Source organism: Vombatus ursinus, unplaced genomic scaffold (assembly GCF_900497805.2).
Source record: "Vombatus ursinus unplaced genomic scaffold, bare-nosed wombat genome assembly UNPS02014859.1, whole genome shotgun sequence".
In the NCBI taxonomy this organism is placed as follows: Eukaryota; Metazoa; Chordata; class Mammalia; order Diprotodontia; family Vombatidae; genus Vombatus; species Vombatus ursinus.
Genome location: NW_020954637.1, coordinates 5,734,628 through 5,749,765, shown reverse-complemented (window position 1 = coordinate 5,749,765; position 15,138 = coordinate 5,734,628). Strand labels below are relative to the sequence as shown.

At 43.8% G+C, this 15,138-nt stretch overlaps 1 protein-coding gene across 1 annotated transcript in view; it reads right to left on the bottom strand.

Annotated features, from left to right (window-relative positions):
• Positions 1–7,807: 7,807 nt before the first annotated feature.
• The window catches only part of PLA2G2D (phospholipase A2 group IID), an 11,517-nt gene continuing 4,186 nt past the window's right edge, over positions 7,808–15,138 (bottom strand). Inside the window, exons 3-6 of the mRNA XM_027841477.1 lie at positions 14,694–14,854; positions 11,433–11,580; positions 10,299–10,405; positions 7,808–8,213 (exon numbers count right to left, since the gene is read on the bottom strand). Coding sequence (XP_027697278.1) covers positions 8,071–8,213; positions 10,299–10,405; positions 11,433–11,580; positions 14,694–14,733 — 438 coding nt within the window. The 5' untranslated portion in view covers positions 14,734–14,854 and the 3' untranslated portion in view covers positions 7,808–8,070. The remainder of the gene's footprint in view (positions 8,214–10,298; positions 10,406–11,432; positions 11,581–14,693; positions 14,855–15,138) is intronic.

The following is a 15,138-nucleotide window of genomic DNA, read 5'->3' as shown; positions in this document are numbered from 1 at the left end:
AATGTCAGAGTTGGGAGGGCCCTTAGAACACAGAATGTCAGAGCTGGCAGGGACCTTAGAACACAGAATGTCGGAGCTGAGAGGGCCTTTAGATCACAGAAAATCTAAATAGGAAGGGAACCTAGAACACAGAATATCAGAACTATAGGAGAACTTAGAGCATAGAGACATGGAAGAGAATTTAGAATACAGAATATCAAAGTAAGAAAAAGACAGTACGTGGATGTAGGACAGCCCTTAGAGTTTTGAATTCCAAAACTGGGAGAAGGAAGGGAGCAGGTGAGTGGAAAAAGAAGAAACAAACAGGTGTGTTCTGGGTCCCTAAATAAGACAAATCATTGACTCAACCTGTTCTGTTCCCCTAAGGAAAATAAAATTGATGAGACTTTCGCTTAAGGTTCCTACAAAAAGCTGAATGAACAAATGGAAACCAAGTGGGGGGGATGGGGAGGTGGGAAAGATCTGTGTGAAACAGACTGCCTCAGAGGGCTCCCTCCCCCATGCCCACCATGACAGAATGAGGATCTCCAAGTGGATGAAAAGGCTTCAAAGACGCTTAGAAAAGCAATGGATTTTAAGACAGCAAACCCGGGTTTTGAATCCTCACTCTGACATTTACTATTTGTTGGGCAAGCCGCATCCCCTCCCTGGGTCTCAATTTCCTCCTCTGTAAAGTGAAAAGGTTAGATTGGGTGATGTCTGAGGTCCTTTCCAATTCTTAATCCCATGACCCTAGAACGATCACTAAAGCAGCTTTCTAAGGTTTCCAATGTCCACAGCATCCTTTTGGAAACAATCTTGGAATAGCATCAGTTTTGGGATCTGAGCACCATTTCCCATCCTTCTGTGCTGAGCTCAGTTTAAGCATGTTCCTGTCTTATTGTAGTGGCTAGTGTAGTGTCATAGAGCAAGTTCTAGTACCACCTTTTCCACTGACTTTGAGTGTAACCTTGGTCAAGTCAATTCCCCTCTTTGGGCCTCAGTTTCCTCACAAGTCAAATGAGGGGGTTGGATGAGATGATCTCTAAGTGTCTTTCCTATACTAACATTTTTATTCTTAGAGCCCTCATAACTCTGATGTTCTGTTCTAAGTTTCTTCCAAGCTCTCACATTCTGTGTTCTAAGGCCCATCCCAACTCTTACATTCTATGTTGTTGTTTTTTTTTTAACATTCTATGTTCTAAGGCCCCTACCAGCTATCACATTCCCTTATATTCTGTATTCTAAGGTCTCTCCCAGCTCTGACATTCTGTGTGCTAGTGGTGGAGGATTGACAGTCGCTACTTTACTGTAGTTTCTTCACTCAGACCTTCGTTTCGTCAAAAGCCCCATGCTGATCTTGGAGGACTGGTCTCCCAAGAAGAGTGAGTGAGGAGGGGTGGTCCTCTCCACACTTACCACAAATGATCAGTGCAGCCAGGCCAAGCAACAGCAGCTTCATCTTCGGGATTGATCTGAAGGGACCTCCAGGTCTGGTTCCTCCCCGCCCTTGTCCACAGTCGGCCTCTGAGAGGAAGGCTGTGGAACTTGGCTCTGTCTGGGAAGCAAAGCTGAATTTATAGTCTAGGTGAAAAAATTATTCTCATGAAGTGAATGTGACCTTTCATACCAGTCCAAATGGGATTGGTTAGTGCTTAGAGCTAGGAGTCTCCAAGCTCAGGTCATCTCTAAGATAAAAGGCAAACTCCTTTGTTTGGTATTTAAATCTTGCTCCAGGCTGCTTTCAGACAGATTTCACATTTTACATTTTGCATTATGTCCCTTCATGTTGTTGACTATATTCAACATTGTATATCTTTGTGCAAGCTGTTCCCTGTTTCTGTAATGCACACTGTTTTTTCTTCTTGACTACTTAGAATTCCTAGAAGTTCTTCAAGTGTGTTGCCTTCTACATGTGGTTTTCTCGATCCAGTTATAAGCACCCCACATTACCTTGTACTAACTTGGTGTGAGTACACACACACACACAGACACACACACACAGACACACACACACACACTGACACATACAAAGTATATATATGTAATTTTTTAATTTTAAAAATGTATTTTATTTTTAATTTATAGAATAAAACAAGCATCTCCGTAACATAGTACAGTAAAAAGTGATTGCATGTGAAACTATAAATCTGCTATGAACAACTTGCTATTCTTTTCAAATAGATGACAAAATTATCATGTAAATTTCTTTTTTTTCCTCTTTTTCTTCCCTGTTCCCTACTAGAGATAGTAAATTTATATACACATATATGTATATACATACATTTTCCAACAAATATTCATTGGAATGAACCCAGTGATGAAATTCACAAATCCACGGATGAATCTGAAATGAATGAAAATTCATCCAGTGAATGAGTGAATAAAAACTAATAGAGGAAAACAGGTCTATGTGAAGTAGGCTTGTTCCATGTATACATGGATACATACATCTATCCATATATATATTTTAAATTTACTCATTTGTGTAAATGTTGTTCCCTTCTCCCCTTCCCCCTCATCCTCCCCCCCCCCCCCCAGTCTTCCTCACTCCTAGTCTAGCCCTCTACTTACCAAGACAAGAAAACAGGGGCTTTTGTGGTCCCAAAGATCAGAGCCTGAGGAACCTGAGACTTTTTTGTATTTGTGTCCCCAGTGCCTAACACAGTGCCTGGCATATGGTAGGTGCTTAGTAAATGCTTGTTGATTGGTTGATTGATTAATTGATTGGTCCTTTGAGGGGAAGAAAGGTAAGAGGCCCTGCCACCATTCCCATTTGACCAGATTATGGCAGGATCATAGAATTTAAGGCGCAAAGAGTCAGAGGACCTGAGTTAGAGTCTTGACTTTGCCATTTGTTACCATTGCCATCACAGACAAGTCATCTGCCTTCTCTAGGCCTCACTGAGGTTCTGGAAAGTGGACTGGAGGGAACAGAATTGGGTAATCAAGGTGAGATCTTCAGAGGTCACCTTACCCCTGAATTGGGCACTGCTGGTAAAGAATTACTACTGGTGGAATGCCTGGGGCCCGAGATTCTAGGCAGTTCTGTGCTCTCTAAGAGAAGGATAGAGGGATGATGGGTTGGGGCTGATAAGCTGCAAAAAACTTCTGTCCTCTGAATCAGCCTCTGCCGTTGGCAAACATAGCATTATCTCTCTCAAATTGCTAGGGAAAGTCAAATAGGAAAGAGGAAATCAGGCCCTTTCCATTCCCAAGTTTCTTATTCTGGGGTTGAAATAAAAGGAGGAAGATGAAGGCACTAGATTGATGTGGGGCTCAGCAATGATAGGCCTTAAACCTCACAGGCTTGTAGAATTTAGAGCTAAGGTATCACCTAGCTGCTTGATCCTAGCCTAATCCTCTCATCTTGCAGGGGAGGAAACTCCCAGGCAGGAGAAATGATATGCTCAATCAAGGTCCCATAGGAAGTAAATAGCAGAGCTTAGATTCAAATATCTTCCGACTCCCAACCCAAAGCTCTTTTGGCTCCACTGACTTACACTGCTTTCAAAGAGCGTATAAATTCACTGAAACACCCGAGGCTGTATGATACCCCAAAGAGGTCTCTCTTCACATGAAAAGTAATAATAATGAAGATCTCATTGAAGGGCTTCAAGCAAAGGCAGTACAAGTGTGTATCAGAAAAGATGGGAACATAGTATAAATAAAAACCACCAGATTGGGAGTCAGAGGATGTAGGTTCTAGTTTCTGCCAACCACCACCTGCGTGACCTTGGTCAATCAATTAAGTTCCTTGGGACTTCAGGTTCTTTCCAACTCTAAATCAAAGGCTCCTTCCCACTCTGAGATTCTATGAAGTAAAAGATCTAAATTGGAGGGATAGTCAGTGTAACTATTTACATAGCTAAAATGACCATACTCTGGATTTATTTACAGAGTTAGTGTAATCATCAAAATAGCACTTTGCTTCTTTTGAATTTTTATTGATATCTTTTGTTTTTATATAACCTTCTTTCTCTATTATTTATCTTACCCTTTCTGCCACCCCCCAACCATCTTTAAAAAAAAAATTTTTTTTTAAATAATAAAAATTAGTTCAGTAAATCTAATCACTATCAATGTTATATTCACAGGCCTCGCCTCAGCATAAAAGAGATACATTTTTTTCTCAATGATTATAATATGGAAAAACAAATGGGCATAAATATCAGGGCATACTTTTGGGGAGAGGAAGGGGACAAACATTTAATAAATCCTTACTATGTCCTAGGCACTGTGCTAAGCACTGTACAAATACTATCTTATTGGGTTCTTACCATAACCCTGGGAAATAGGTGCTGCTATTATCCTTATTTTATAGTTGAGGAAACTGAGGCAGACAGAGGTGAAGTGACTTGTCCAGAGTCACACAGCTGGAAAATGTCTGAGGTTGGATTTGAATCAGGTCTCCTAGCTGGTAGTGAACTCACCTGTTAAACCTGAAAACATTGTAAAGAGGTTCTCCTCAGAACTATCTGACCCTGGACAAAAAAATAAATAAATAAATAACAAAGCAGACTCCCAAGGGAAGGGCCTCAACTGCCCAGAAATGTTCAGGCCAGGGGCCTAGCTGGCAGTGCTGAATGAGCTGCAATGGAGGTGAAAGGGACCACTCTTTTCCTCTCACTTGCCACTGTCCAAAACCTGGGCTCTGCCAGGCCATCCTGAAGGGAAAGAGCCTTTGATTTAGAGTTGGAAAGACCCTGAAGTCCCAGGGAACTTAATTACCAGTGCCCATCCTGGAGTGCCCTGAAGCCAACGGTGCTGGCCTAGCACCCTGATGGCTGGGGGAGGGAGGGTTCCTGGGAGCCTTCCTCTGATCCAAGGCTGGGAAATTATCTGATGGGATTGCCATGTGCCCCCAAACCCCCTTTTAGGCAATTGCCAGTTTAGGGTGTTGGTCAGGGAAATGACCCTCTTCTCATCAAGGGTTTTTACTCTGTCAGAAGTTAGCCTCAGGGCCCTACAGGCCAGGGTAGATAGAAATCCTACATAGATTCAGTGAACTGATTACAAATCCTCCACAAGCATTCCCAAAAGCCCTAATTTCACACCAGGCCCACAGCACTGGTGATAAAGAGACAAAGCAAAAACCAGTTTTTACCCTCAAGGAGCTCACATTCTAATGGGGAAGATGGCTGTCTATGGATAAGTACATTCAAAATAGAAGCAGGATAACTGGAAGATCACTTTAGAAGGGAAGGCTCTTGAAACCCAGGAGGAGCAGGGAAGACTAGGAAAACTCTTTTTCAGCAGGAGCTGAGTTTTGAAGGAGCCAAGGAAACAAGATAACTAGGTAGTTCAGTGGGTAGGGCACTGGGCCTGGAGTCAGGAAAATCTAAATTCAAATCCAGCCCCATGGCAAGTCACTTACCCTTATTTGCCTCAGTTTCCTCATCTGTAAAATGAGCTGGAGAAGGAAATGGCAAACCACTAAATAAAATAAATTTCTGAAATGGTATCTTTGCCAAGAAAACTCCAAATGCGGTCACAAAGAGTCCAACATGAGTGAAAAAAAAATTGAACAACAACAACAAAATGAGAGCATGAGAGGCAGAAGTCTAGGAAAGTAGGGTGGTGGCTATATGAGTAGAGAGAAGGAGAATGAGTGAGAGCAAGAAGCATTTATTTCATTCTTTCCTCATCCCAAGCACTTTGCTAAGACCTAGGGATACAAATACAAAAGCAAAGACAGTACTTGAACTGAAAGAATTTATAATCAAGGGGGAAACACCTCACATGGTAGTGGTGGCTAGCCAAGGGCACTTTGATTTGGAAAATTACAGGAATGTAGAATGGAACCTTAGCTGATAGATGGACATGCCCCATCCAGGAACCATGGTAAAGCTGATCCTATTATGGTTCATGCTTCCAGAACGGGAGGGGCTCGAGGATGAGTTTGTGGAATATGTTATAGAGGAGAGAGTGCGAAGTGAAAGATGGTCAGGGATTTCTTGAAATGGTCTTCCTGGGAGAGTCAATCAGGAGAGTGGGGCCCCAGAGTAGATCATCTCCAGGAGATAATCCCAAGATGTCGGATGTGATGAGTCAGAGGCTGTGGAGGAGATGGCTTAATAGGAGAGAATGATGGGGGAGGTGTCATGCATGTAGAAAACACCAAGCTTTGGCAACTGATTCTTTATATGGGGTGAATGGAGATGAAAAATAAAGGATTACACTGAAGTTGTGATAGAGATGGGTTGGTATGGAATGGTGAGGATCTTGTTGCTAGAGAGGGAATGTGGGATGGTAAAAAGCACTGGCCCTGGAGTTTCTTAAGAACTGAGTTCAAATCTCACCTCTAACATCAGAAACATCAAAAGAGAATCTGCAAATCATCTTATAAATTCTTGAAGCACTACAACCTGCCCCTGTTTCCCATCAGCTACCCTGCTCCTGTGTTCTTTGGACCTCTCCAATATGTCTCCCTCCCTCAGGAAGCTCATCATGGGGAAATGCCATTCTGTAGCCCTTCACATCTCATCAGCACCCTCTCCCCCTTCTTGGACCCTCTGACTAGAGGGCAGGGCCACGGGCTCCAGGACCTCTGTTTAAAGAGAGGGCTCACTCTTAAGGGGTAAGGCAGAGGTATGAGGGAGGAAAAGAATTTGGAACTCAATGTTTTAAAAAATGAATGTTAATTTTTTTTAAAAATGTAATTGGAAAATATTTAACAAAATAAATAAAAACATTTAAAATTAAAAAAAAGAGGGGCATAGCAGAGTTCCCCCACCCGACTCCATTTCCCACCACCTACATTGATTTTGGACTTCTCTGGAATGCTCCACGTGCCTTCCTTCCCCAGAAAACTCATCTCCTCTGCTCTCTTCCCCTTTCTAGCTTTCTTTTATGTGTTGTCTTCGCCATCAGATTGCAAGCTCCTTGAGGGAAGGGACGGTCTTCATTTTTCTGGGTGGTTTTTTGGTGTGTATATCTGTGTGTGTATTTGAATCTCCACTATACTTAGTAAAGTGCTCGGCACACAGTAGGTACTTAATAAATGTTTATTGACTATTGACCAGCTACCATTATTACAAAGTGTCTTGTAAGGTTGGGAGGAATCATGACCCTGTGGAGGATGGTGGGGACACTATAACCATGGGAAAGTTGCCTAGCCTGGCAGTGCAGTGAAGAGCATGTCTGTTTGCCCCCTCCCCATTATCCGCAGCAAGGAAGCAGAAGGGAAAGGCTGCTCCTAGAGCCCAGGAACGAGGTATCACAGGCCTCGATGTAAGTTGTGACAATAAAACTACTCATCTAGTGGTTCAATAAACAGAGGAGAGCTTGTGGATCTGACTAATCACCGTCCTCCCAGAGAAGTGACCTGGGGTGGCCACACACTTATTCTAGGGAGGCTGATAGTGCTCAGAATAGATCATTGATCATAGAAAGTCAGTACTGGAAGGCCCTTAGCATAGAGAATGTCACAGAATGTCAGAACTGGGAGGGCCCTTAGAACAGAGAATGTCAGAGCAGGAGGGACCTCAGAATGTAGAGTATGAGAATTAGAACCCAGAGTATCAAAGCTGAGAGGGCCCTGGGAAACCAGAAAGTCAGAGTTGAGAGAGCCCTTAGAACAGAGAATGTCATATCTAGAAGGGACCTTAGAACACAGAATGTTAGAGCTAGAAGGGTCTTAAAACACAGAACGTCAGATCTGGGAGGGCCTTTAGAACACAGAATGTCAGAGGTGGGAGGGCCCTTAGAACACAGAATGTCAGAGCTGGGAGGGGATATAGAACAGAGAATGTCAGAGCTGGGAGGGGATATAGAACAGAGAATGTCAGAGCTGGGAGGGGATATAGAACACAGAAGGTCAGAGCTGGGAGGGCCTTAGAACACAGAATGTTGGAGCTGGGAAGGCCCTTAGGATACAGAAGGTCAGAGCTAGAAGGGCCCTTATGGAAGGGCCCTTACCCGAAGTACCATGAAATCTAAGAGACTCTAGTCTATTCTGAAGAGTGACTTCTCAGAACCAGTGTATAGGCTCTATTTTTTTTTTGCTTGTTTTTTTTTTAAAGGTTTCCCGGTAGAGTTAGAACCCCATCCTGGGCTCTCTTCCCACCAGGGATACAGGAGGGCCTCGTTCTAGCATTCTGGGTTCTGCTCTTGACAGAGGGTCTTCCATAAGAAACGGTAGTTCCTCTGGTAGCTCTCCAAGTTTCGCCGCAGGCAGAGGGCAAGCTCCTTGTCACACTGGCAAGTCTCCTTCTCACATTGGGTCCTCCCATCTGATAGGAAGCCAAAGACAAAGAGAACTTGGGATAGGCTCTGCCTACATTCTATTATTCTCCACCTCTCCATCAGCCTAAACACCCACCAACAAAACCATAGGCCTCAGCACCAAAGAGAATGATGCTTTCTGCTCCTGGCCTTGGGACCTGCTGCGTCAATGAATGCTGTTGTACTCTTACTGGGGACACCCTCCAGGGACTGGAGAAAGCACTTCACCGGCTTCTAAGACTTAGAGATATCCAGGAATGGAATGGCCTGTCTTTTGAGGTGGTGAGTTCCCCATTACTGGTGATAGTCAAACTGAGTTAAATGATTGGGATTTCCGTGGTCTCCCAAAATCAATGCTCTATTTTCCTATTTTGGGGAAATGTTGAGTTGTTTCAATTGTATCTGACTCTTCATGACCTCATTTTGGGATTTTCTTGACAAAGATATTGGAGGGATTTGCCATTTCCTTCTCCATCTCATTTTATAGATGAGGAAACTGAGGCAAACAAAGTTAAGTGACTTGTCCAAGGTCACCCAGCTAGTAAGTGTCTGAGGCCAGATTTGAACTCATGAAAAGGAGTCTTCCTGGCTACAGGCTAGGGGCTCCCCCTTAGTCTCCAATTAGGGAAAATATCACCACTTAAGAATGAGGTAGCAGATACTCAAGCTTTAGCCAGAGGTCGCATGACCCCAGGCAAGTCACTCAACTTCCCTGGGCCTCAGTTTCCTCATTTGTAAAATGACGTCTTACTAGATCATCTCTGTGGTCCTTTCAAACTCTGAATCTATGTGCTGGCTAGGTGGCACAGTGAATATACTACTGGGCCTGGAGTCAGGAAGGCCTTGTTCAAATTCCATCTTTACTACTTATTAGGTGGGTTATCACGGACAAGTCACTGATCTTTGAATCAGTCTCCCCATCTATGATGCATGTGGTAACAATTATCTTTCAGGTTCAAATGAGACAGTCTGCAAAGTGCCTTGTAATTCTTAAAGTGCTAATAAGAGACATACTTGCTCTCTTTATTAGTGTGATCTTGGTGGTATCTTGGGTAGGCTTGGAAGGATTATGACCCTATGGAGGATGGCGGGGGCACTTTAACCATGGGATAATTGCCTGGCCTAGCTTTCCCAAGGTGGGCAGTGAAGAGCATGTCTGCTTTTCCTCTCCCCATCATCCCCAGCTAGGATACAGAAGGGAGATGCTACTTCTAGAGCCCAGGAATGACATTTAATAACTTAAACAATGAGGTTTTAGACCTTTAAGGGACCTTAGAGGCCATCTAGTTCAAACCTCCTCATCTTACTTATGGGGAAAGTGAGGCCCACAGAGAGGAAGTGGTTTATCCAGTATGCCGAGCCAGGGTTCACACCCTTTTCTAGGCCTAGTTCTTCTCCTGCCAAATGAGAGTGTTGGAATACGTGATCCTCCAACTTTCCTTCCAGCTCTGGAATCTTTTAGTCCATAACTACACACTCAGGATCCAGATGAAGGTTAGGTCCTTGATGTACCATCTAAAGGATGAGGATGGGATCTAGACCCCAGAAAGGAAAAACCCTGGACTTCCCCGCATGGCCAAATCTCTGGCCTTTGCCTGAGACTATAATCCCATCAACTGGCTTTTCATTCTGGCCACACCCAATCTCCCCTCCATCATCTCACCTCCCTGTGGCCCCCTGCCATTTCCCACACTTAATCCTGGCTAGGCTCCATAATCCAGGTCCCAGGAGTTCTGTTCACCCCAGTTTACTGTCTACTCCCATTCGGATCTTCCTTAGACCCCTCCTCCAGTCACCCCAAACTACTGGGCCACTCCTAGATCCCTCCCATAGTCCTTCTGTACATAAGGTCTATCTTGTCTCCATTAAGATGCTTAGATTCTTACAATCTAGCCAATAGCTTACTAATGTACAGACTCCTTAAGAGTCTGCCCAATGTGACAGATGTTCTAATAAACCTTTTCTTTGACTGAAAGAAGGCTTGGGTCAAATTCTTTTGAGTAGGACCTGTGTGTTCTGATCTTGGGGTCCCAGCACCCCTAAACCTCAACATAATCCCTCAGCACTAGGGAGACCTTGGCCCAGAAACTCACAGCACTCGATGTCCCCGTCGATAAAGTTGTAGTTGTACCTGTCCACAAGGACATGACATCTTTGTTGCATTAGGTGTTTGTAGCAACAGTCATGAATCTTGCAGCACCTAGGAGGGGGAAAAAGGATGGGAGATCAGACATGAAGCATAGCAACACAGCCTGTTGGTTTTCTCCAGCTTTCTCTCAATTCTACCCTTGCCACTGCCCACTGAACTTTGGGAGAGAGAAGTGACACCTTAATGATTGATCCCCTATCCCTAGTAAAAGAACTGGCTTTAGGTTCCCCATGGGGGAAGGGAAACGCATGTACCAATATGAAGCTAATGCCTTACCCTATGCTTTGATATCAGAGGAGAATGGAATCACAGAATATCAGAATTTTAAGAGACCTTGGGACATAGAATGTCAGAGCTGGGAAAGTCCTTAGAACACTGAATGCTTAACTTGGAATAGGCCCTAGAACAGAGAATGGCATAGCAGTAGAAAGAAGTGGTGAAGGAATATCTTTTTTGTAAACCTCTCCATGTGAGGGTAGGAAGGTAGGAAAGAGTTCTTTAAACAACTCAGATTAGAGGCTTTGGCTGCTGCTTATCAGTCTTTTGGCCTGAGATATTGTTGTTTATTGTTTGTCCTTCATTCTTGAAGAGGACTATGATTTGCAAGTGACTTGGATTTAAGTGAGCGAGGGCTAGTCAAGGTCACCAGCCTCACTTTCTCTTCCAGAGTCATCTGGTTCCAGTGGCCAGATATAGATCAGGACACATGGAGATGACCCTGTGGCCTGAGATGTAAACTCAGGAGGGAGGGCCCAATGTGAGCACTCTCTCCTTTTTGGGCCTGGGCCATGGACTTTATCTGGGCTACAAGGATCAGCCTAGTTAAGTGTGGAGAGGCTTATCTCTAGCAAGAAGTCCAGAAAGTGATGAATTCCCAGTAGACTGCAAACTCCTTGGAGGCAGGGACTTAATAGGTACCTAATAAATGCTGACTGACTGAATTCTTTGGCCATAAAAACCCCTGAATTAAAGTTGAATTGGGCTGGTTGAGTACTATACAGAGATTTTCCTCCCATGATGACTCCAAGATGAGGTGGGTGAGGCCAGAGTGGAAAGTTCTGTGAAAGGAGGTAGTTACCAGTCAGTTGCATCTTTGGGTTGACCTTTGCCCCCTGGTCTACAGTGGCATCCATAGTTCAGGTAGCTGTAGACAGGATTTTTTCCTGTTGCCTGTTTAATCATTTGAGTCAGTTGTATTAGGCTCCCCTGGCCTGGAACCATACTTCCTGGAAGAGAAATATTATGAGAACCAATCATAGGAATGGAAAGCATTTAACTTGGGGAAGAAAAGGGTGGGAGAGGGATGGGCACAAGAGATGTTTTTAGATATTTAAAGGGTCATTTGGAGGAAAAGGGACTATATGTTTGCTATTTGTCCCCAGAGGGCAGAACTATGAGCAGTGAAAGCTATAAAGAGAAAATGTAAGCTTGATGGTAGGAAAAACTTCCTAATGGTTCCAGCTAGCCAAAATGAGAATGAGCTGCCTTGGGAAGTAGGCTTTCCCTTCCCTCAGGAGCTTTAAGCAGAAGCAGGATAGCCATTTGTTGGAAATGGTACAGATACAGGTGGATTTCTTTTTTTAATTAATTTTTTTTCACTTAAGAAATCTATTTTTCTCTGCCTCTATCCATCCCACTGGGGAAAAAAAAAGAAATAACAAAATCCTTGCGCCATATAGTCATAGTCATGCAAGACAAATGACTGTATTGGCCAGTTCAAAAAATGTTATAATAATAGCCAGTATTCACATAGCACTTCAGAGCTTTACATAGGTCTTCTCTTTATTCCTTACAACCACTCTAGGAGGTAGGGGCTATTATTATCCTCATTTACAAATGAGGAAACTGAGGCAGATGAAGGTTAAGTGAGTTGCCCAGGGTCACACAGCTATTGTGTTTGAGTTGGATTTGAACTTAGATCTCCTTGATTCAAAATCCATTATACTGCTTAGCTACTTGTTTCCTTCTGCCTCCTGAGACCATCACCAGTTTTTCAGGAGGTAGGCAGAATGCTGTGGTTCTCATTCAGGTACAGGTTGGATGGCACTGGCTGCTATCAGATGACCACAGAAGTTTCCTGGTTCTGGTGTTCTCGGGCTATATAAATGACCAAAATATTAATAAAACTTAAAATGAGCTGCTGGGACAGCTAGGTGGTGCCATGTGTTGGGGCAAGAATCAGGAGGACTCATCATCCTGAGTTCAAATGTGACCTCACACGTTCACTAGCTGTGTGACCCTGAGCAAGTCACTTAACTTTGTTTGCCTCAGTTTCCTCATCTGTAAAATGAGATAGAGAAGGAAATGGCAAACCACCCCAGTGTCTTTGCCAAGAAAACACCTAGTGGGGTCAACTCCAAATGGGGTCATAAAGAATCGGACATTACTGAAAAACAACTGAACAACACCAACAATAAAATGAGAGATTGAGAGGCAGTGTGGGGCCATAACTAAAGACCTAATGTTGAAGGTAGGAAGACCTGAGTTCAAATCCCCATTCTGACACTTTCTGGCTATGTGATGCCAGGCAAGTCACTGAATCTCTCATTGTTCAAGGTAACTAAGACCATGTTACAGGGCAGGGAGAGATCTACAAGTGGTCCCTGGGAGGTCCATATACCAGTAAAACCAAAAGTCTAGTACCTGTCCCTGTCTCTGTCCTTATCCTAAAATGAAACAGGATGCTAGGTGGGTTTGACATAACAAAGATCAATTCAGCTCAGCAAAACCTTTAAGTACCTACTTTGTGAAAAACTCTGGGCTGAATTCTAGAACTACCAAGTTTAGCTTGTCCTGCCCTCATGGAGCTCACAGTCTAGTAGAGAGATATGAAATCTACAAAAATGATTACATCATCATGTGATAATTGCTTTAAGATGTACTCTCCCCCCCCCGCAAAGTGCAGCTTGAGACAGGAAGGTCTTTCAGGACTGGGTGATAGGAAAAGGCCTCTTCTTGCATAAGGACAACATTTGAATTGGGCTTTAAAATCTGATTAAGAAATGGAAATAAGGTCTAAAGGAAAAACAGGAATAACTGCTTAACTGAAAAGATCATGAGGGTGTATAAATGCCCTCCCTTAGCTTTGGCCAAAGTCACTCCCCAAGATTTAGCAGCATAAGAGTTATATCCTTGGGCTGCTCAGCCTCCCAAGCTGAGCTCTGGGTAGAAGTGACTGGTGTTTGGAATTGTGAAGGTTGTTCATAGACTAAGGGAGAAAGAGACATCATTGTTGGTGGCTCCATAACATTGGAGGTGTAAGTCCCCCCTCCCCAGTCATAAGTTGTACCCTGGCCATGTGGGTTGCCTTCACAAATGAGCCCTGGTCACATATATTCCCTGAATTTGACCCCTCCCTTATTGATGGTGTGGCAATCTTTGATGGAATGGACTCCTATTTGTATGGTTGGATTGTTCTTGACCTTTATTTTGCTGTGCTTTTGAATTAAATTATTTTGCTTTGAACTAATGTTAGTCAATAACATTGATTGAGTACTACTCTGTGCCAGGTACCATGCTAAGCGATGTGCATAAAAAAAGAGGCAAAGGACAGTTCCTGTCCTCAAGGAAGTCAAATCTAATGGGGGAGACAACAAAGAAACAAATATATACAAACAAATTATATATAGGATAAAGTGGAAATAATTAACAAAGAGAAGGTAACAGAGAGAAGATTAAGAGGGGCTGGAGAAGGCTGCCTGGGATTTTAGTTGGGATTTAAAGGAACCTAGGGAAGCCAGGAGGCAGAGATGAGGAGGGAAAACATTCCAGCCAGAGAAAATGCCAGAAGCCAAGAGATGGAGTGTCTTATTTGTGGAACAGCCAGGAGGCCCATGTCACTGGATTGAAGAGTGAATGTTGGGGAGTAAGATGTAAGAATAATGGAAAGGTAGGAGGGGGCTAGGTGATAAAGTCTTTGAATGCCAGGGGATTTTGTATTTGATGTTGAGGTGATAGGGAGCCATTGGAGTTTATTGCATAGAGGGGGAACATGATGGGACCTGAATTTTAGGAAAATCACTTTAGTTGCTAAATGGGGGATGTAGTGGAGTGGGGAGAGACTTGCAGAAGTCAGACTACCCTCCCAGCTGACCATTGCAATGGTCCAGATGTGAGGTATTAAGGTCCTGCACCAGCGTAGTGGCAGTGTCAGAGGAGAGAAGGAGCCTTGTTCAAGAGATGTCGCAAAGGTGAAATGGCAGATGGCAAGAGGAGTTAGCTCTGGCTGATCCTTTTCTTTTGGGAAAAGACTAGACTGGATGGCAGTTGGGGGGAGGAAAAGGGACTAGAACTGCTACCAGTTCTTAGGGTCAGATCCCTTCTAATAAACTTTACTCACCTGAAAAAATGAGCACAACCCAGAGTAGTAACAGTTTCATGGTCTAAGACAGTCTTGGTATGGTCGGTCTGGGCTGTCTCCAAGCTGGATGGATAAACTGTATGAACCACAGGTCAGGGAATACCTGGTTCAGTTACCCTGTGACCTTGTCCTGATGGGGGCTAGAAAAAGCCAAGGAAGAAAACCAGGCTATGAGGGTTTGGACCAGAATGGAGGGCCGGTGCTTCCCTCCTAGCTGTGTGACCTTGGGCAGATCACTTAGTCAATACCTGACTCAATTTCCTCAGTCTTCATTTAAAAAGGGAGCTTAGCTCAGAACTGATTTCTCACCTGGCACCTCTACTCTGGGACATCTCTTACTTCTCTATCATGCCTCCTCCCCAGTCTGTCACTCTGTCCCTCCTGCCCTCCCTTCTTCCTTCCTCCCTCCCTCCCTCCCTCCCTT